This window comes from Cynara cardunculus (genome assembly GCF_001531365.2).
Source record: "Cynara cardunculus var. scolymus isolate 2C chromosome LG 15, CcrdV1, whole genome shotgun sequence".
In the NCBI taxonomy this organism is placed as follows: Eukaryota; Viridiplantae; Streptophyta; class Magnoliopsida; order Asterales; family Asteraceae; genus Cynara; species Cynara cardunculus.
In genome coordinates this window covers 15,642,942-15,666,517 of record NC_037542.1, presented here as the reverse complement: position 1 = coordinate 15,666,517, position 23,576 = coordinate 15,642,942, and the positions used below count along the sequence as shown (strand labels likewise).

The window sequence follows — 23,576 nt, the reverse complement described above, 5'->3', positions numbered from 1 at the left end:
ACAGTTTATAAACTGGTCATAATAACCCTAACATAATTACCTTAATGAAACTGAATGAAACTTATACCTTTAAGAAGAGTTCGGAGAGTGGATTCCGAATATAWAATTGTTGYCTCGATCCCCTTACTAACTTGACGTAAAATCTAGAGAGAAGAAGAGAGAGAATTGTAGAGAGAGAGAGAGAGAATGAGAGAGAGGGAGAGAATGGGAGAGATTGAGAATATGGCGGTGTCATCACCGCCATTATATATATATATATATAATTTAATTTTTTTTTAATCCCTAACCGCCATATATATATATATATATATATATAATATAGTATTATATATATATAAAATATATATATAGTTTAACTATTTGACGGTTTTTACCCTTCAAGTTAAATTCCCAACTTTACGTCAATATAGGTATAAACACATTTTGACGTAAAACTAGTCTAGGGTACAAATTGGTTAAGCATAGGGTACAAATATATTATGCATAATTCTACCAAAATTTTCTTAACCCAATTTGTACGAGTTAACGAAACACGGATATTATAGCTAATCACGACCTTATACAAACCTTCCGTGATGGCTAATGAAAGCCAAAAAACACAAGACTTAGTGAAATTTCTAAGTCTTTTAGAACTTAATCAGTTACGGCTAAAAAAGCGTAATTGCACAACTGTTAATAGATAAGACCAAGTGGTAGTTACAAGTGACTTACAAGTTCTGAGTCGAAGGAACCACACCCAAAAGCAAGTGTTAAGAGACCCAACTCAGAAGTTCCAAAAGCTCTAAGCTCAAGACTCGGAATCAGAGGCCCTAAGCAGAAGGCTCATAAGCACTAAATCCAAAACTTCTAAGTTTTACTTGCTCACTTTTTTAGTTCAGAAATAATTCATAAGCAGTGTCAAAGGACTCTTAAGGCTCCTAGTCTAAATGTTTTTGAATTATACTTGGTAATTTAGACTGAGTTTCGTACGTAATTCAAGAAGGTTTCCAACCTTCCGAAATTCATCCAACACCTTTTGAAAATTAAAATTCCTAAGTAAACCTCTTGGGCCCCGCTAGGGGAGAGCTCCCTTCGATCTAAGGTGATAAAGGGACAAATGTACACTCCATGTCTCCTAACTTATTTATGTTTTCCTTATTATCTAAGCCATCTCAAGTAAATCACAATCACACTAAAATAATTGATAATACTAAAATCATTCAACAAAAGAAACTGATAACTTATAGAGACAACAATTTCTTGAGATAGTTATAACAGTTTCTTTTGGAATAAAAAGTCTTAAGATGCCGTTGATTTTTCTATCACCCTATTGTGAACGTGTCCTATTGCAATAGGGTTTGCGTATATCCCCAAATCAACCCCATTTTCTCATAAAACAAATTCATGCTTTCTCTTTTAGAATCTCTTTTTATATGGTGGTGTACCTATATATCCAATAATCCTTACCAATAATCGACATTCTTGGACAACATGTTGGGGTTTGCAATTCTTCTTTGGACCGCCTTTAATTGACTATTTCATTACTTACAAGACATCACTTAATTTAGAGCGTAGAATTAGTAGTCTCTTGGTTTTAGCACGACAATTTGTGTGAGGGAATTCATGTGTTTACGGGAAAAGATAAATTACTTAAAAGAAATACATTTTTTGATATGCCAAAAGAAATAGTCATCGATTTCTACAAGTTATAAATTTTCTATACTGTCTGTTAATACGAAATATTAATTGAGGTTGATAGAATGTCATATTGTATATATTTAGTAGATAACGTATTAATATCTAATTAGAGTCTATATGTTGGATGCTTTGGCACCATGTATTGTTATATATCAACAATTTGTTTGTGAAAATGATGTCAGATTGGGAATGGTGGAGTGAAAATCAGTGCCCCTTGATAAATACGAAAAATAAATTTAATAAATGTTTTTTATTAGTAAAAAATTGTTCAAACATTCAATCTTACAACATGAAACTCAAACCCTAACACTCTCTCAAAGAAGACGAAATTTCAAGCTAAGAAATATATATATTAAGAAGTTTCATATTTAGTCCTTCAAAAATAACCATAACAGCTCCGCTACCCTTCTAGAAACTTGACAACTCCAAATAACCCTCCTTGAAGGGCAACTTTACAGAATCAACCTTGTTAAACGAAAATTCTGAAATACAAAACCAAAACTCATATAAATGACACGATTGGATAAGAAATCTACTATATTCAACAAAAATTGAATAAAAGAAAGAAATCTTGTCTTTCTTTATAATAGATAAGGAGTGTACTCATGATTTACATACTCCATATTAGGTAACTATCAACCAAGATTATAGTGTATTAAACAAACAAGGGTTGTTTTCAGTTTCTAAAACATAGATATGAGTTTGACCATCTACTATATACTATGGCTGGTATGTTTTTTAAAAGGTAGAATTTTCTTAGTTCATAATAAAAATATGTATTATTTTGATATAAATAAAGAACCAAAGTGGTAGAAGTAATAAAAAGAGATCAATGATAGAGAAGATCATCAAGGTTTATGGACATGTAGGCAAATGAGGATTAGTAAAAACATGAATGAAAAAATGATTTGTTGAGATCCTAAATAATGAATGAGACATATAATCTGCAAGCTCAAGAAATGGTTGTTTGAATACTAAATAGAATCTTGTAGTGTGTAGTGGAATCTTAATTAAAGATGAAGAAATCAAACAATTGAAAGAAACATATATAAGAGTTTATGTTAGAATTAAAAGTTTATGGAAAGAAACATATATAAGAGATATTAGCGGATACATTTAATAGAGAAAGTTTATTGATTAATCACAAAACAATGAAACATGTCATAACTAATAAGAAATAACAGTAGCATATAGATGAGCTTTAAGTTGTTATTCGTTGAAGCACATAAATATCCCAACATATAAAGATAGCACTAGTCAATAGCATTGAACCTTGGTACCGAATAAAGAAGCTTAGAACAACAATAAATAATAACATATAATGAATGACCAAATTTTTTTTTTTGATTTTCTTCTCAAATGTAATGAGTTAATATATTTTTGGGCCTTAATTATCTACTAAATTCTTTTTGCCTGTTATTATTTGATATCATTTTTAGGTCTCTTTAATGTATTAAATATATGGGACTACTACTATACACTTGGAAAAAAAAATACTAGGCCCCTACTATTTTTGGGTCCTAAGTGTGCGACCGTGTCACTCTCCCACAGAGATGACCCTGATTAATTAAAATAATTTGCTTTCCATGGATCTTTCTCGACTACTATGATGACATAGAGCTGTATATGTTCTTTTACAGGTTGAAGTATAAACTTGAAAGATTGATGCAACCATCAACTAGTAAAAAATCGTGTCTGTATGTGTGTGTGTATATATATATATATATGTGTGTGTGTGTGTGTGTATTTTATCATTTCAAAATCATCTAAAAGTATCACAATGAAAAAAATATAACACAACTTATTGAGATTAATACAAAAATGTCCCTGAAATACCAAACATCGACCTAAACATTAAACAAAAACCATACAAATTTTGAGTCACAAAGCTTTCTTCGCTTTGAATTGCACTATTTTTTCAATACTTAGCATACGTTAATCTTTAATCAATGCAATATTCTATGCTTAAATTTTGTTAGTATAATTAAAATTTGTTTTGGGTCATATTAGTTTCTAATTAAAATTTTTGCTCAATTCGAATATATAAATAAATTTATTTGATACAAAAAAAAAAATCCTAAAAACATTATTTTTTTCATAAAAGCTACAAAGTAACATGTGATATTGGAGATTAGTGGGAAAATAATGGTAATTTATGCAATAATTTAACAAAATCATGTGAAGAAGAAATATAAAAGAGGAAAATGACGAAGCACCATCCTGTATTCGTGTATAACATCATGTCATTTAATATTTATGTCGTTTTGCATAAATATAATATTTTAAATAAAATTTTAATGTTATTATAGGAATTTCTTGTCATCTACATTTTCGTTTATTAATTCTTAAAATAAAATATTAACAATATCAATCTTATTCAATTCATGTTTTTTTTACTTTATTACTATTAAATAATATATTTTAGATTTATTTTATTTAAGTTTACATTTTTTTCTCTGACAATACGTATTGATGTAATCGATAGATAAGAATGGAAAGTGAGAATTTGGAGCAGAAGAATTTTATCCATTTATTAATGCCGATAGTCATTAATGCATTACTTGTTTTTGGTCGGTTTAATTTGAAAAGGGGTAACAAAAATAGATCAACACATTGTACTACATGTTATTTATTAGTAACTAGTGTTTGACATCGTGCGTTGCGCGATAACGATAATTTTTTTTTAAATTATTGAAGTTAGCTAAATAAGAATCAATATTACATTTGATATATGAATCTACCCACCTCATTTTGATCATCCATATATTTTATACGAATTTTACAAAACAACAAATTAATCTCGAATACAGTGCAAACAACCCTGAAAACACACTGTTTTGAGCCACCTAGAGTCATTAACTGACTTTCGACCCTTCATGAAAGTGGTTGCAAGATACGAGCTTATTCCGACTTACAGTTTGTGAGTTATACATTGTCAAAGTACATGAGCTGCACTGTCGGTAAAATCCAATTCCATAATTTCTCAACTAATTTTTATGATCCCAACTTCGCGTATTCAATCAAACGGGTAATTTTTCTCCCCAACTACGGCTCCCATACTGCCCCCCATAAACTGAAATCCATAACCCCAATTGCTACGGTAATACCTTTTAGTTGTCTAATACTTGTTTGAACAACATCGGTTAATCTTGTCTTTCTTATTATGTTGTACTAAAAATGATTGAAACTCGTGTGTTTGGTCATTTAGTAAATATACTATTATTATATTCAAGTGTTATAAATAGAACTATACATATTAATCATAATTTCATTTATATAAGTGAGTTTTTACATATAATGATTATTTATATATATTCATTAATTATAAGAAATAAAGAAAATTGAGTGTAACTAAAGAAGATTAATAGTCTAATTAATTTAATGTTTGCTAATAATTACATCAATAAAAAAGACAAAAATTGAGAAGAATATAAATATAAATATGAATATACATATTATTATAAGTCTCATGTAAATATATATATATATATATATATATGTATATATATAATATTCAAGTATGTAAATAAAAATACACATACATTGATTGTAATTTCATTTATATAAATGAGTTTACAGACATTTTGATTATATATATTGAATACTTACATATGTGTGTGTGTGTTCAATTATTGATATGTAAATGACAAATCTAGTTATATGGGATAAACGAATAAACAAAATTTGGGTGTAACCAACGAAAATGAATAGTCTAATTAATTTAATGTTTTGATAATAATTACATCAATTAAAAAAGAAAAGCAAAGTTCGAGAAAAAAAAATAGGATTGCAATGCCTAAAAATGTTACTTTATTGTTGATGTTTTTTCTTACAAAATTTCAAATTAAAAAACTGTAAGAAAATATTGAAACAAAAGTGAATCTACAACAAAAACAAAAATAATCAGAATTCTCACAAAATTCTAAAGCCTCAATGGATACTTATCCTTAATCCAAGTTTCAATGTCTTCTTACATATATTGATAAACTCGTGTATACTCTTTTGCCATAGATGAGAGACGGAAAATAAGAGAAGAGAGCGTACCAGTAGTTTAAAACTCGTACATGGAGATGGAGAACACATAAATGAAAAAAACCAGAGATTGGGGGATTTAAATATTGAAGTTGAAACATACCAAGAGAAGGGGAAGAATTCTTGAGTTAAATGTAAACATTAATTTGCAAAATTACTAAGAAAAAAAAAAGTCAAAATGTAAAAAAAAAAGGAAAATAAGATCTTGACGTCGAAGAGATGCCACGTCATCCTATCATGATTTTGCTTTATAGATATACAGATTATCATAAGATAATGGTAATATTAATTTTGTTTAAAATGGGGTTAATATTTTGCTTTAACATATTTTTTAGAGTAAAAGAATAAAGAAGAGAATGATTGCATATGTGAGAGATTATTTTTTATTATTATCACTAAAATATTTAAAAATAAATGTTAAGAAGAAAATAATATTTTGGTTTTCGGATTTGAAGAAATTTTTGAAAATGACGGAGCAAAGACAGTTGTTTGGGAAGAGAGACAGAGACGACGAATGTTTGGGAAAAACACAGTTGGTAAAGAGAGAGAAGGAGAGCCATCGTTTCTTTTCTAGAATAACTTTTTTTTTTAAAGAAAAAATCAAATTACAAAAACAAGATAATACTTTCTTACAAGAACCTGGAAGAATTTTTTTGGAAGATATACAAAGTCAAAAAAGAAGGCCACCGAACACTAAGAGAAAACAACTGAAAACAATATGAAAGAAGAAGAGATCTAAATGCATCGAAACGAGCAACCTATATAATACATTGCCTCCTGAATTGTAACACCAATTCGTCTAAGGGGCCGTTTGCCTAAATACTTATCTGGTAAGCGTTTATCATAATAGAAATCAACAATGTAATTTATTTTATCGGATAAGATTGTAGTACATCAAAATGATATCGTATGCAACAATTAACTCGGTAAGCACTTATTCGAGTAAGAGTCGTCACCATCACTTACCCAGTAAGACTCTTTATCTTTATCATTGCTCTTACCGGGTAAGATTTTTTACCATTGTCATGTTCATCCGGTAAAGAAAATTATCGAGTAAGCACTTACCGGATAAACGTTTAGTAAACGGCCCCCAAGAGTAGTTAAATTCTTTAGAAATCCAATGATAAGAAAATAGGTGGACATCAAAAGGGCGGACATACAATTTACAGAGCTCGAAAGGTGAGATTTTATTCATTGTTCTTTTTCTTTATCTTTATCTTTACTTTCTATGGGTTTAGAGACGAATTAGGATTGATTTTAATCACCCCTTTATTTATATATGTGTGTGTGTATGTATATTCTTGTTATGGATTGACTATGAAGCAACACAACTTCTTCATTTTTGCTGATCTATACGATAATTATTTTAGAGGTAGAAAACATAAGTATAGGAGGGAAAAAATCATTTGTGTTTCATTCTAAATTTTCTTTCCAAATATGAAAAGAAAATGTAGAAAATAAAATCCAAAAAAGTATACGATCTTTCATAATAAAATATACTCATAATGAAATTAAAAAAAATGAGAAAAAACAAATATTAGTGACATAGTTATAAAAAATAACATTTTTTTTTTTCGATTCAAGAACATGAAAATCTTCCTTTTTCCCTTTTAAAATCACAATTAAAAACTTTCTTTTCCATTTTCCCCTTTATTTTATTCTCAAATTTAAGGACACACTATTACAATTTAGTTATGTTATTTTGGGTTTTGGATTCATTGGTTTGGATTGTCTTGAATTTTGGTGGATAGCCACGCGTCCAAGTTAATTGGGGGGAGCTACATGGGCTGTGGGATCCAAGTCCAACAAGTTAGGCCCATCTTAGAATCAATCCTAATTCCTGTGTCAGATATTTATTTACACAAGTCCATGTCACTTGAACTTCATTATATGTGCTTCAATCGAGTCGCAACTTATACATTTTTTTGTACCACTAGAATGTAGATTGTTTTCACAGGCCCAGAAACAAAATTAGCCCTTCATCATATATAAATCAATTTCTTTTTCCTTTTTAAAAATTGCAAATATTTAAATAGTAATAGAATATTTGACAAAAAATATTCTGAGGACGAGGTTGAATAGCATAAACACTAAAAATGAGCTATTCACAACAGGTTTACACTAAAAATATTTTATTTACATTGATTTTTTTTTCATCAACTGCTGCTATTATTTTTATATATGTTTGTGTTCATACGGTGAAAAAAAAATCCATATGAAACTTTTTTTTATTCACGAAAAGTAAAATTTATGAAAATCGCCTTTGGTCTAACGGTATGTTAATCCTTGGCTTCTTAGAAGATCAAATGTTCAAACCTCACTGAAGATGAGAAAGGTGTGTGAGTTTATTTGTTCTATTTATCTTATATAAATATTATATATTAAAAAAAACAAATATATGTGAAACAATATCTTAAATTCTAAAATTTGATGAAAAAAAAATCATGCAAAAAAATAAATTTTAACCGGTTCTCATGGGTTTATACTCATTTAATTTAACACCTACATATTACAAATCAAATGCAACCTCACATATTGTTGGAATTGCAATCCTTACACTCCATTTTAATTCAGAAATAACCGATGATCTTGATAATTTTTAAGGAGTTTATTTTTTAATTAGTTATTGAACAAACGGGCAAATTATGTCTTTTTAATTTTCTTTTTTTTTTATAAAGAAACAATCTTCCTATTTTAGTGGACGGTTTTTAATGTTTTTGTTTTTAAATTTTTTATTGTTTTTAAAAACGGGCAAACCCGTTTTTATCTAAATTGTCAATTTCATAGGCTTTTTATTAATATATGTATATTATACAAGCAAGAGTCTAAGTTGAATATTTGCATCTTTTATGTGATAGGTAGGTATCATTTTATGAAGATATTCATAGCATATGCATCTTATGCATCAAAAGAAGAAGACACGATCGTAAAATCATATATAAACAATTAGCAAATGCATATATGCATACATGAACAATTAGAATATGCATATATACATATTTGACAGTATGAATATGAACAATTCAGAAGAAGAATAAGACATAACGTGTATACGCATCTTATGAATATATGCATATCATATGTATATCATGGTCTTGTTAATTCCTTAATGTAGAGGGATAGATATACTACATATATATACACTTCCATAATTTTATGCACAATGATTTCAGATTTGCACACAAATTAATGTATTTTTGACAAAATGCTTACATTCTATCTCAAATGGGATATTCTTTTTGAATCCTATTAATTTCATGTCGGAGCAACTTTTCTTTGTAGGCTCCCAAAATCAATTCCCAAAAATGGCCTTCTTAATGATAATTTTTCCTTCCTTGCGTCCCCTTATTGAGGCTAACAAATTGCAAAAATGCCACCGCTTTAGAGAGAGCCGTTGATCAAATTAATCTACACCATTGATGACAACATTTAAGAGAGTTGCATTTGATGAGCCTTCTCTGTGTGTGCATATATATATATGAGGATACAAATTCATATATATATATATATATATGAATACAAATTCCTTTGACCTCTTCAATTCTTTCCCAAATTAGAGAAACAAATTAAATGAATGTAATATTTCAGACCACTTGCTCCACAAGATACAAAAAGATGAAAAAAACTAGTCACAGTCATCTCGTATGAATAAGAAGAAAACTGTGTGAGTGCGATAGAGGTAGCTTGAGATATGATTTTGACTTTATATGAGGTAGTGCATGCACTGCCCTTAGATAACTAAGTTGTTTTCGTTACAACAAAATTGAGTTTATAGGACACTTACAATCTCTAAGTGTCCCAACAAACCGTTTTATAGGACTTAATTTATAGAACCAAAATATAAAGTATTTATCTAAAAATATTGTAATAAGTTTTTATGACGCTAAACTCAATTTTTTATAGGACAATTTTTCAAATAGTATCTTATAAAGTTGCTAATGAGACGCTTTATATTAAAAGTGTTCTAAAAAACTTATTACGACGTAAAAAAAATGTCATATAAACTTATCACAACGCCTTTAGATAGGACGCTTTATTTTTTTGGTCATATAAACTAAGTCCTATAAAGAGGTATATTAGGACGCTTAGAAATTGTAAGTGTCCTATAAACCTGATTTTGTTGTAGTGTGCTAGATATGTTTTAAGCGTAAGCTCATTCCAATCTTTTTTGAATGTCCTACTATACTTGAATTAAAACTATAAACCGTCTTAAATGAGTAATAAACAAAATAAAATTTAAAAGTTCATTTCATACTAAATTTTTTACAAATTAAAATAATAATAATATTTAAAATGACAAAGTGAGAATGAAATGTCGAAGAGTCATTTTTGTTTTAATCGAACACTAGTTTTAAATCAACAGTGGTTAAATAAGAGGTAATGAAGTGATGGAACAAAAGTCATGATAAAAACAACTGCTGTAAAATTTTCAAAGAACTATTCTTTCTGCTGAAAGCTAGTCTAGTGACAATCTTTGTAATTCATTCTATTTTCTCGATTCCAACATTTTATGGAAGAAGTTTCCACAAGACAACGAGCATACTCATGAGATTATCAGTTTAACTTTTTATTTGTTGTATACCGTCTTGATGTCCACAAAAAGGTTTAACGTACTAAACCAAATGACTAGATGACAGAGTCGACCAAATTAAGTTTGGATGCCTAACAATTTCGATTTCAATTATTGATCTTGATTGATGATGTAGGTATTTTTTTACTGTTCAACCGTGATGGGTCAGTGAAATAATAGTGATATAGCATTTGTCTGTGAAGAAATGTTACAACAATTAGATCTCTCGGGGCTAGAGATAAGATGTAGTACTCCATTATTAGAGATAACATGGCCTATGGCCATTTGCATGTTGATGTGTACCTCTTTATGCCAGCTAAACCTGGACCATATATATCAACCATGCATAAACTTTTTTGCACCTATAAAAACCCTTCAATCCCATTACTTCACATCCACCCATCATCCTCAAGCACCTTATACCTAAGGGAGTTTCGTTGCTTGAGATATCAAAGATGGTTTCAAAGAGCAATGCTTCACTAGTTCTCTTTCTAGCCCTTAATCTTCTCTTTTTTGCCTTGGTGAGTGGGTGTGGGACTTGCGGTAGCCCAAGCCCTAAACCGACACCAAAACCAACACCAACACCAACACCAAAACCAACACCAACACCAACACCAACGCCAAAGCCAAGTAAACCTACCTGCCCTAAGGACATTTTGAAACTAGGGGTTTGTGCTAATCTGCTTGGTGGATTAGTTGGAGTCCAAGTAGGTTCCCCACCGGTTAAGCCATGTTGCACCCTCATCCAAGGCCTTGCTGACACTGAAGCTGCGGTTTGCTTATGCACTGCCATTAAAGCTAATGTGTTGGGGATCAATCTTAATGTGCCTGTTTCTCTCAGCTTGCTTCTTAATGCTTGTGGCAAGAAAGTCCCAAGTGGCTTCAAATGTGCCTAAGTAAACCAGGATATATATGTGATCCATGTCTCTTGATTTCGTTATTGAAGTTTCAATTATCTTTACTAAGAGCTTAGTTCTTTAGGCTCATGTGGTCACGTTACTTTCTTTCTGTTGATGAATATACATCAAATTATTGTATGAAATTCTGCTTTATAATTGTAACTTTTTGGAGAAATAAAGATATAGTTTGTGTTATGTTGAATTTTTGTTAAACGTGCTATTGTGAATGCTTTGAAGAGCAACTACACAGTAACTCAAGTGCTATTATCTAACATTTATGCACCATGACCAGAAGACTGTACTAGGATCATCAAGTCACACACACACACACACACAAAAATATCCGTGTTCGTAATATATATATATATATATATATATATATATATATATGCACACATAAAAAATACCATGTCATGACGTAAATAATATTCAAGAACTTTATCGGTTTATAATTTTATTCTTCCTTTTATGTTAATTATTGCACGATCGTGCTGCTTTGGCACGATCGTGCATGTTTCCAGGAAAGCTGATCAAAATGCACCTTTTGAGAGGGGTGACGTGGGGATTTCAATCCTTAACTATTTCACCTCTGGCTTCAGTATACATTCAACATTTTGAGATGATTTTAGGGTATTGAAGGTTAGATCCAATAGCCCCCTTGCTCCTGTTCTTCTCATATTTTTTTCTTTGTTTGAATAACAATGGAGATGCTTGTGATATTGAAGATCCAAGTTTGTAATCATCTATCCTATGTGGTCTTTTTATTGGTATTATATATCCATTTCGTTTCTTAATTACTTTTCCACTTATATTTGATTTTATGTTTGTTTTGCCTAATTATTTTTTTTTTCTTGTGTTTGTTGTTTTCTATTTAGTTCATTTTATTTTTGTATTTTTTTCTCCCTTTATTTAGCTGAATAAATGTTGTTTATCATTTGGCTCAAGTTGTACCCCTTTGTGGAAGCATGAGCATGAAATTGACATAGTTTTGTAGGTAGGGATTAGATATTGGGGTTGATAAATAATAGGTGTTGATAGTGATTGTATTTGATAAGAATTCAGGTCGACCACTAGAGAAAAATAGGGTTTCATTGGGTTTATCAATTACTATTAGTTAACTATTTTCTTCATTCATGATTTTGGATATTCAATCTCGAATTTGAGAACATATATAGCTACGGATTAAATTTCTTCCATAAAAATAGGTGGAAATCATGGTTGAGAATCATAGTGGGTTAAGGGTTGGTGATCGTTTACTAAATGCTTATTCGGTAAATATTTATCGGACCACTTTATTTTATCGGATAATTATGTCAAGAATGGAGAACCTTACACGATAAGAGCGATGATAGGAGCCTAGAGTCTTACCCGGTAAGTGAGAGTCGCGATTCTAACCCGGTAAGCGCTTACCAAATAAAAAGTGTTGCATATGATTTTGTTTTAATGGACTAAAATCTTACTTGGTAACTTAAATAAAAGTGTTGATTCTTAGCGGTTAATGCTTACTATTCAACTATTGTGTAACAACCCTTTAATCTTAAGTGCTTTTATCACTTTGAAATAATATGATTGTGGAAAGATTCAAATAATAAAGAGTACTATAATGATTAAGAACGTAAGAATAATGATTCCTATATGAATCACTAATAAAAGAAAATTTGAGTTCATATATTCATCTTCAAATGATTTTTTTTCCGGGTTTAGTAATGGTTAACAAATCAATAATTTATTGTATATGTTTTTATCATTTTTGCCTTTCTAGATTATTTGAACCTCTATGGTTACCATTTTCTCTTCTTAATATAAGATATTAATTTGTGACATACAAGTTTGTTAAAAACTGATGCTTAAATTTTCAAGCTTGAGTTAGATAAAAGGTCAAAGTTCAACCTCTTAAACCAACACGAACAACAGCTAAAATTAGATTATGAAGAAAGAAATGAATGGACATGCATTGTCAAAGGGGTGATTCATTACAAAACCATCACAAAAGTTAATAGATAAATTATTGATGGGTAATTAAAATCAGTGACAGATTACCTATGTATTCTCTGAATGATCCGTCATTTTGACGATTATTAATATTAAAATTGCATCTTGTATTCTCGGGAGGAACCATGCATGCATGGTGTATCTGACATAATAAAGCCATTAATTGACGGGACACATGATATTATTGTAAAGAAGGGTAGTACGACTTGTGAGTTAATGCAAATTCTTACAACTATTCTCTTCTTTCCAAAATAAAATATCCAATTTGGCCAACTTGCAAGAAGACAAAGACAACAAAGGGACCCAGTTCATGAAGATAGAATTGAACCACTTGGCTCACAAGATTTCAAAAAGGATCATATAAGAATAAAAAGAAAATGAGTTCAATGTGAATTAGAAGAAAACTATGTACAACAATGACAATAATTTTGCGTGGTGCACTTAGCTTCTAAGAAATGTGTCGATCGCTCCTGTGAGACTCTTTTCCACCCATGATATACGAATTGCTAGATACGATGGTGATGTACAGACTCAAGTCTTTGGCTAACACATGGATTTAATTAGGCATCAAAAGATTATGATATATATATATATATATATATATATATATGACTTTCAGCAGTTAACTCACATTCATTTGAATTGGACAATATATTGGCATCAATAAAAGAGTAGGATTTTGGTTTCAGTTAGATCAAACTATTTTACCCTCAAATTAAATTAACAATCATCTACGATCAGGAAAAAATTTATATGTTTCCATAGTACCAAAAATAATGATTCCTAGCTTGACTCTAGATTGTTTTACTATTAACCAATGTTACAGGGTGAAATGGCTATCTCCGATTATGATGATATATATAACCTGCATTTTATTGTCTTAAAAAAACCACGCAATATTTGGATATCTGGTAGCTTAGCAAGATAGAGTGCTCCATTATAAGATAACAATGGCCATTTGCATGTTGATGTCAGCTATAGCTGGACCATAGGTATCCTTATTGCACCTAAATGAGACTCCAGTCCCATTACTCCACATCCACATGCACCCATATATCCTCCTCAAGTACATTCTCTTTAAAGGATTTTCATAGTTCTTTTTAAAGATGGTTTCAAAGAGTAATGTGTCACTAATTCTCTTTCTAGCGCTCAATCTTCTCATTTTTGCAATGGTGAGTGGCTGTGGGACTTGTGGTAGCCCAGCCCCCAAACTGAAACCAGATCCAAAGCCAAGACTACTTGCCCCAGAGATACCTTGAAACTAGGGGTGTGTGCCAATTTGCTTGGTGGGTTGCTTGGGGTTGAAGTAGGTTCCCCATCGATTAAACCATGTTGCACCCTCATCCAAGGCCTTGCTGACATTGAGGCAGCGGTTTGCCTATGCACTGCTATTAAAGCTAATGTTCTGGGAATCAATCTTAATGTGCCTATCTCTCTCAGCTTACTTTTTAATGTTTGTGGCAAGAAAGTCTCGAGTGGCTTTAAATGTGCCTAAGTTATATAATCATGATATGTGAGAAATGGATCCGGTGGTTGTTTTCCAGCCAAACACCCGAACAGTCACGTCTGTTGGGAACTTCCTGCCAAAAATAATCGACTTAACTGCCGATGGCTATATAAGGCTTCATTTGATGATTGCATGTGATCTTCTTCACGCACACTGTTACTCTACCGGATTTTGTCTCTAAAGGAACATAAACAAGCAAGGTATTGTGTGTTTGTGATCTTTCCAGATTTGTGGTTCGATCTTTTTTGGGGGGGGGGGGGGGGTTGCAAATAAGTGTGCTTGTTAATCTCCTTCTGTTTCCATATATAGTAAACTAGAAACGATAACTCTTCTAGCTAACAACATGAACCCTAACGTTAACCGCTCCATAATGGCTACCAAATAACAACAGTTGGCTAATGGCTTCAAATAGAACTAAATAGTAATTAATATGTAAGGTATAGTACTACTGCAAAATAAAGCTACTGGCTCCGATGAATCTGCCAACTTTAGACGAAATCAACATCCATTGAACGTCTTCTAGGCTTTGGATCGACTTGATGAATTGTAGACCATAGAAGCAATGGGAACACACATGAGGGATTCATAAGCAAACTACAACTTGTGAATATATATGGATGCAAATTCCTTTGACTTCTTCAATTCTTTCCCAAATTAGAGAAACAAATTAAATGGATGTAATATTTCAGATCACTGCTTTACAAGATATAATAAGATGAAGAAAAACAGTCACAGTCAGCACGTATGAATAAGAAGAAAACTGTGAGTGCAGATAGAGCTCTTGAGATACTATTTTGACTCAATATGTGCACTGCCCTAGCTAGATATGTTTTAAGCGTATATATCCCTCACTCTAATCCAAACAACTTGTACATACGAAACATAGCTACGGTGTGATTGACGGCCGACCCAAAATATCAACTTTCACATGTTTTTAAAGATAGTTTTACACATTTGTTTTTGTATCAATGGTGGTTAAATATGAGGTAATAAAGTGATGGAGTTGATTGAGGAACAAAGGTCATGATAAAAAACAATTGCCATCAAATTCTCAAAGAACTAAATTTGTCGGCTGAAAGTTAGTATAGTGACAATTTATATAATTCATTCTATTTTCCGAATTTCAACCACAAGACGACGATCATACTCATGAGATTATCATTTTCATTTTTTTTCATTATACACCGTCATGATTTCCACATGAAGGTCGAACGTATGAAACCTATTGAATAGATGATAATATGGAAAATAGACCAAATTAATTAGTTTGGATGCCTAACGATTACAATAACGGTTTCAATTATTGATCATGACCGATGTAGGTAAATTTTACTGTTCAACCATGATGTGCCAGTGAAATAATAGTGATCTAGCATTTGTCTCTAAAGAGATATTACAACAATTAGATCTCTCGTGGTTAGAGATAAGATGTAGTACTCCATTATTAGAGATAACATGGCCTAGGGCCATTTGCATGTTGATGTGTACCTGCCAGCTAAACCTGTGGACCATCAACCATGCATAAACTTTGTGCACCTATAAAAACCCTTCGATTCCATTACTTCACATCCACCCATCATCCTCAAGCACCTTAATTATACTAAGGGATTTTCGTTGCTTGAGATATTAAAGATGGTTTCAAAGAGCAATGCTTCACTAGTTCTCTTTCTAGCCCTTAATCTTCTCTTTTTTGCCTTGGTGAGTGGGTGTGGGACTTGCGGCAGCCCAGCCCCTAAACCGACACCAAAACCAACGCCAAAACCAAGTAAACCTACCTGCCCTAAAGACACTTTGAAGCTAGGGGTGTGTGCTAATCTTCTTGGTGGATTAGTTGGAGTCCAAGTAGGTTCCCCACCAGTTAAGCCATGTTGCACCCTCATCCAAGGCCTTGCTGACATTGAAGCTGCGGTTTGCTTATGCACTGCCATTAAAGCTAATGTTTTGGGGATCAATCTTAATGTGCCTGTTTCTCTCAGCTTGCTTCTTAATGCTTGTGGCAAGAAAGTCCCAAGTGGCTTCAAATGTGCCTAAGTTAACCAGGATATATATGTGATCCATGTCTCTTGATGTTATTGAAGTTTCAATTTTCTTTACTAAGAGCTTAGTTCTTTAGGCTCATGTGGTCATGTCTCATGCATTACTTTCTTTCTATTGATGAATATACATCAGATTATTATATGAAATTCTGCTTTATATTTGTAACGGTTGGAGAAATAAAGATATAGTTTGTGTTATGTTGATTTTTTCTTAAAAACATACTATTGTGAATGCTTTGAAGAGCAACTACACAGTAACTCGAGTGCTACTATCTCACACACATGCACCATGCATGGCCAGAACACCTGTACTAAGATTACCAAGTCATACACAAAAAAAAATTTGTGTTTGTAATATATATATATATATATATATATATATATATATATGCACATAAAAAATTCATCATGTCATGACGTATACAATATTCAAAGAACATTTTCAATGCTTTTCTTCTTTCTCATGTATTTATTGCACCATTATGCCACAAAGGAGCACGATCGGGGAATGTTTTCGGGAAACCTGAAAGTGCACCTTCTGAGAGGGGTAACTTGCTGATTTCAATCCTTAACTATTTCATCTTTGGCTTTGGTATAAATTCATCATTTTGAGATGATTTTAGGGCATTGAAGGTCAGATCAAATAGCTCCCTTGCGCCTGTTTTTCTCATATTCTTTTCTTTGTTTGAATAAGAATGGAAATGCTTGTGATATTCATGAAGATCCAAGTTTGTAATCATCTATCCTATGTGGTCTTTATATTGGTATTCTATATCCATTTCGGTTTCTTAGTTTTCCACTTATTTGATTTTATGTTTGCGTTGCTTTGTTTATTTTTTTTCTTGTGTTAGTTTGTTGTTTTCTATTTAGTTCTTTATATTTTTGTATTTTTTTCTCCTTTTCTTTCGCTGAATAAATGTGGTTTAGGATCGTTTGGCTCAAGTTGAACCTATTTGTGAAAGCATGAGGTTATCAATATTATTGCTATGAAAATGATATAGCTTTGTAATTAGGGATTAATTAGCTATTGTGGTTGATAAATGATATGTGTTGATATTGATTGCATTTGATAAGAAATCGATCACTAGAAAAAATTACGGTTTCATTGGGATTATGATCAATTAGTACTAATTCACCTTTTTTCGACATTCATGATTTTGGATATTCAATCTCGAATTTGAGAACATGGCTATAGTGACTAAATTTATCCCATAAAAATACGTGGACATCATTGTCGAGATTTATAATGGTTGAGATTTATATTTATTTAGCGGGTGATTTTACCTTATTATAGATAAACATGATAAAAATTAAGAATTTTATTCGATAAGAATGATAACAAGGACCTAGAGTATTACCCAATAAATAGAAGTGTCAAATCTTACATAGTAAACTTTTATCGGATAAAAATGTTGCATATCGTGTTGTTTTAATGGACTAAAATATTATCCAAAATAAAAACCTTAAGAATAATGATTACTATATTAATCACTAGTAAAAGGAAACATGACTTCACCTATGCATATTCAATGAATTTTTTCAAGTTGTGTTAATGATTCACTTATGTGTTACCATTTTTTTCCTTTCTAGGTTATTTGAACCTCCCTCCATGGCTCTCATGATTTGAGATGGATAAGTCATTCTTATATATATATATATATATATATATATATATATATATATATATCGCAAAATAGAGTTTTAGGTAATCCAACACCATTTTCTCTCTTTAATATATGAAGGTTCAAATACGGTGACTTCGGGCTACCTGCAAAACAGGTGGTCGTCCTGAGATTAGTCGGCTCGCATAACAGATTGAATATCCAGGTTAATAAAAAAAAAAACAGCTTGTCCAATATATGGGATTTGTGAGTTACTTATAAGACTCAAGTAAGAGGTTACCAATAACTTCCACCATAGTTTTAAGTTAGATAGTTATATTTAAATTTAGTGGATCAGCTTCTTACTTTGGATTTTGATGGTGAGTCCAACCTTATACACAATGATCGGATTGATGGGGTTTCTGATAAGGCCAACATGAACAGGTACATAACAACTAAAACTAAATTATGAAGAAATAAATAAATGGACATGCATGAACTTCAATTTGACGAGGGTTATATATACAATGAGAGGTGACACATATAGCATGCTTAGAATAATCGTAATTCACATTCTCTCCCGCATTTTCATATTGACGAAGATAACTATTTTTCCTAATTGACGAGTTTGGTTAAATTGATATGATTTCTATAAGCGAAAAAATATTTTGATTTAAATTTCAAACATGATCATTTTGACGATTATTAATATTAAAATTGCATCTTGAATTCTGGGGAGGAACCATGCATGCATCATGCATCTGACATAATAAAGCCATTAATTAATGGAATACATGATATTATTGTAAAGAAGATAGCACGCCTTGTGAATTAATGCAAATTCCTACAATTATTCTCTTCTTTCCAAAATAAAATATCCATTTTTGCCAACTTGCATGAAAACAAAGAGACAACAAACTGACCCAAGGTCACGAAGATGGAATTGAACCACTTGCCTCACAAGATTAAAAAAGGATAGTATATGAACAAAAAGAAAATGAGTTTATTATGAAACAGAAGAGAACTATGTACAGCATGACAATAATTTTGTGCGGTGCACCTAGCGTCTAAGAAATGTGTTGATCGGTCCCATGAAACTCTTATCCACCCATGATATACGAATTATTAGATACAAATGATGAGTTACACACTCAAGTTTTTGGCTTACAAACGTATTTAATTAGACATCAAAAGGTTAAAACATATATGACCTTCATCATTTAACTTTATCAAGTCTCATTTTATCGCCACATTCATTTGAATAAGATAATATATTAGCATCAACAAAAGAGTAGGATTTTGGTTCAATTAGATCAAACTATTTGATCAACTTCAAGAACATCAATTGAATTTTTTACCCCCCGAATTAATCTAATAATCATCTATTTTCACAAATTTTTTATATGTTTCCACAATACCAAAAATAATGGTTAGCTAGACTCTAGATTTTTATACTATTAACCGATGTTACCGGTTGAGATGGCTATCTCCGCTTATGATGATATAACCTGCATTTCATTGTCTTGAAAGGAACAATACAATATTTGGATTCATGGTAGCTTAGCTAGATAGAGTGCTCCATTAAGATAACATGGCCAATGGGCATTTGCATGTTGATGTGTACCTCTTAATGCCAGCTATAGCTGGACCATAAGTACCCTTATATTGCATCTATATAAACACTTCAGACCCATTACTCCATATCCGCACTCATATATCCTCCTCAAGTACATTCTCTTATATATACTTAATCATAAAAGGATTTTCATAGTTCTTTTTAGAGATGGTTTCAAAGAATAATGCTTCACTAATTCTCTTTCTAGCGCTTAACATTCTTTTCTTTGCAATGGTGAGTGGTTGTGGGACTTGTGGTAGCCCTGCCCTCAAACCCAAACCAGATCCAAAGCCAAGTAAGGCTACTTGCCCAAAAGATACCTTGAAACTAGGGGTGTGTGCCAATCTGCTTGGTGGGTTGGTTGGGGTTGAAGTAGGTTCCCCACCGGTTAAGCCATGTTGCACCCTCATCCAAGGCCTTGTTGACATTGAGGCTGCGGCTTGCCTATGCACTGCTATTAAAGCTAATGTTTTGGGGATCAATCTTAATGTGCCGGTCTCTCTAAGCTTGCTTCTTAATATTTGTGGCAAGAAAGTCCCAAGTGGCTTCAAATGTGCCTAAGTTATATAACCAAGATATATGGTATCTTTTGATTCTGTTATCAAATTTTCAATCTTCTTTCCTACGAGCTTAGATGTGAAGGCGTATGTGGTCACATCTAATTTCTTCCTTTCCAAATGATGTTATTGTACATCAAATATGTTGTAAGAAATTATGCTTTATATTTATGACGATTGGGCAATTAAATTAAGATCATTTGCTTTATATTGAATCTTATTAGTATTATTGCAAATGTTTTAGACCATCCACATTATAACTCTGAGTGCTGCTACGTAACTTTATGCACCAAGGCCAAAAGTCCTACACTAGGGTCAAGAAGTCACACAAGCACTAGTAAATTGCAAGAAACAAAAGTCTAAAGAAACAATATTTACATTGTTAAAAATTTTCTTTAAGTTTTCTTATTTTGTTGTGATTGTCTTAGAAAAGATATGCAAAACAACATTTGAGGAGGTGAAATTATTGTATCACTCCATTTCATGTATCAATAGTGTTTCTGTAGGAATACCCGATAATAGGATTGGTGATGACTTGCATGCTATCAAAAGAAAATCAGTCGATCGCAAACACAAACCAAACTTAGTCTTTATGGTGAATTTTGATAATGTATTATACAAAGAAACAAGGGTCATGTTCCTTCCAATAATTCAAATTATTTTGAAAACTGTTAAGCCTCAATAAAACCTCTTGCAGATGGTATGAAAGTATTCCTACTCTAGGAGTCCAATTACAGGATTGTGTGAATATATATAAATATATATATATATATATATATATATATATATTACAAACACTTGAGAACCGATAAAAAAGTATTGTTTTACATGATATTTTTTCATGGATTTAAAATATTTTGCTTCACATATATTTGTTTTAACACCTGGATATTTTTTACGTGTATTTTTCATTTCAATAGGTGAACCAATTTTTTTTTTCCAGTTGTAATATTTTCACAAGATCAACACAAATATATGTGAAATAGTATCTTAAATCATAGGTTTTGATGAAAAAATCATGTAAAAAAATATTTTTATATCGATTATCACAGCTTTGTAACATATCTGTGTTTCTCATTTGATTATCACATATATATATATATATATATATGTATATATATATATATGTATACACACACACAAAGAGAGAGAGAGAGAGAAAGATGAGCGATCAAATGCAAACCACCTCCCTTTTGTGCAAACCCTAACCAATCCCATTCATCCATTTTCTTGATCAATGATTATGATTAAAATGTGTTATATGAGAAAAATAAAAAATAAAATAAAATGTTTAATATTTAATCAAGAAAGGGAAAAATTGGCAAACCATTGTTCGTCTCATTTTTAGAAATTGATTTCATCAATAAAAACATTTCGGAAACTGTATCTCATTTTTTCGTTAGTGAAATTTGTTTCATTATTTTTCTGTATAATGAAATTTGAGCCATATATAGTTCAGTCAATGGAACATTTTCCAAAAATTTGAATAATATCGTTTCGTTAATGAAATTCGTTTCATCAGTGAAATTAGTTTCATGGACTTCACAATTCCAAAAACTGAATGACATTGTTTCAGCAGTGAAAATTGTTGAAATGATTCATAACCAAAATGGAATCAGTTTCATGGTTTCTAACCAAGATGAACTCGGTTTTAAATATGAAACTAAATATTGTTCAGTCAATGGAACACTTCAAAAATTGAATAATAATATTTCATTCATTTTTAAATTTATTTCATGTTTTCTAAACAAAATGGAATCAGTTTCATAGTTTATAGCCAAGATGAAATTGGTTTTATTAATGAAACCAAATATGGTTCAGTCAATGAAATATTTGAAGACCTGAATACTATTATTTCATTAATGAAAGTAGCTTCATGGTTCATAACTAAAATGAAATTAGTTTCATTTTTGAAACATTTTGAAAACTGTATAACGTGGTTTCATTAATGACATTTGTTTTACGAATGAAAACAAATCAATATATGAAACTGTTTCATGAATGAATTCATGAGACTTATTGTCACCTTGAATGAAAGATAGACTATTTGACATGGTGTTGTAAACTATATATGAAACTATTTCATTTATAGTTATTGAAATAAGGTTAGACTGTTAATTATTTGTAATCAAACTGATTTTAGAAGTATAGTTTTACAATTCATATTTTAGGAGTATAATTTAATGAAAGAATATAAACTATTAATAGTAATAATCATATATTAAAATAAATAGATTTATAGCTTCCATAAAAACAGTTACTATATTTAATTTTCTATATTTAAAAACAATTAAAACATTACCAAGATTAAACATTACAAAGTAAAATGACATTCATACCCTTATTCATTAAAAATAAAAAATAAAACATGAAATTTTCCTATTGGTTGAAATTGGTTTCTATAGTTTGCATGATATAGGCGATTTACAATCTAACCCCTCTCTCTCTCTCTCTCTCTATATATATATATATATATACATACATACAAAGATACATATATAGGGAAAGATTTATTTGGGAAGTGGTAAATGTTTGAAAATTAAAAAAGCGAGTCTAGCTTTTCAGCTGATCAACATTTGTGGCTTTGACCGTGAAATACCAGATAATTTTTCTCATGGGTATAAGAAAGATAGAGGGGGTAGTTTTGTAAACTTTACAAATAGGTGGTAAACGAGTTCATATGTGTATCAGATGAGTTCACATATGAAGTGTATGTTCATATGTGAATCTGTTAATTAGTTCACATATGATAGATCTAAAATCAAAGGTCGTTGATAACCCATTGGAAACCTTTAAGCTTTATCGACAGGTTCAAGAAAATATATCAAAGATGAACCAATAGAGTTTATAGACGATTTGCTGTGAAATACTATTGTATAAAACTATCGATGATCCATCAGTATTCTCGATTGATATCCATTGATACTTAAGAGATGATCTAATCCTTATTGTCGTTAATTAATCTAGTTTTTAGTGGTGGTGTGTACGCGATGCATGGGGAAAGAATCTTATAGTTTTAGCATGTGTTGCCGACATTTCATATAGTTGCCATGTTAATGATTTTTTTTATTTTTAAGTAATTTTTTTATT

General features: G+C 31.0%; 3 protein-coding genes and 1 pseudogene across 3 annotated transcripts; all 4 read left to right on the top strand.

Moving 5' to 3' along the window:
* The first annotated feature begins 10,678 nt into the window (after positions 1–10,678).
* Positions 10,679–11,380, top strand: LOC112528370 (14 kDa proline-rich protein DC2.15-like). The gene has a single exon (XM_025139389.1). It carries the CDS (start codon positions 10,735–10,737, stop codon positions 11,173–11,175), a length of 441 nt encoding a protein of 146 aa, XP_024995157.1. The 5' UTR covers positions 10,679–10,734; the 3' UTR covers positions 11,176–11,380.
* A 2,896-nt stretch (positions 11,381–14,276) lies between these two features.
* LOC112528372 lies at positions 14,277–14,665 on the top strand (annotated as a pseudogene).
* Positions 14,666–16,256: 1,591 nt separating this feature from the next.
* On the top strand, positions 16,257–16,914 carry LOC112528371 (14 kDa proline-rich protein DC2.15-like). Its single transcript, XM_025139390.1, has one exon. The coding sequence runs from the start codon at positions 16,310–16,312 to the stop codon at positions 16,706–16,708; it is 399 nt and encodes a 132-aa protein (XP_024995158.1). The 5' UTR covers positions 16,257–16,309; the 3' UTR covers positions 16,709–16,914.
* A 3,039-nt stretch (positions 16,915–19,953) lies between these two features.
* Positions 19,954–20,691, top strand: LOC112527513 (14 kDa proline-rich protein DC2.15-like). The gene has a single exon (XM_025138198.1). The coding sequence runs from the start codon at positions 20,098–20,100 to the stop codon at positions 20,488–20,490; it is 393 nt and encodes a 130-aa protein (XP_024993966.1). The 5' UTR covers positions 19,954–20,097; the 3' UTR covers positions 20,491–20,691.
* The last annotated feature ends 2,885 nt before the right edge of the window (positions 20,692–23,576 follow it).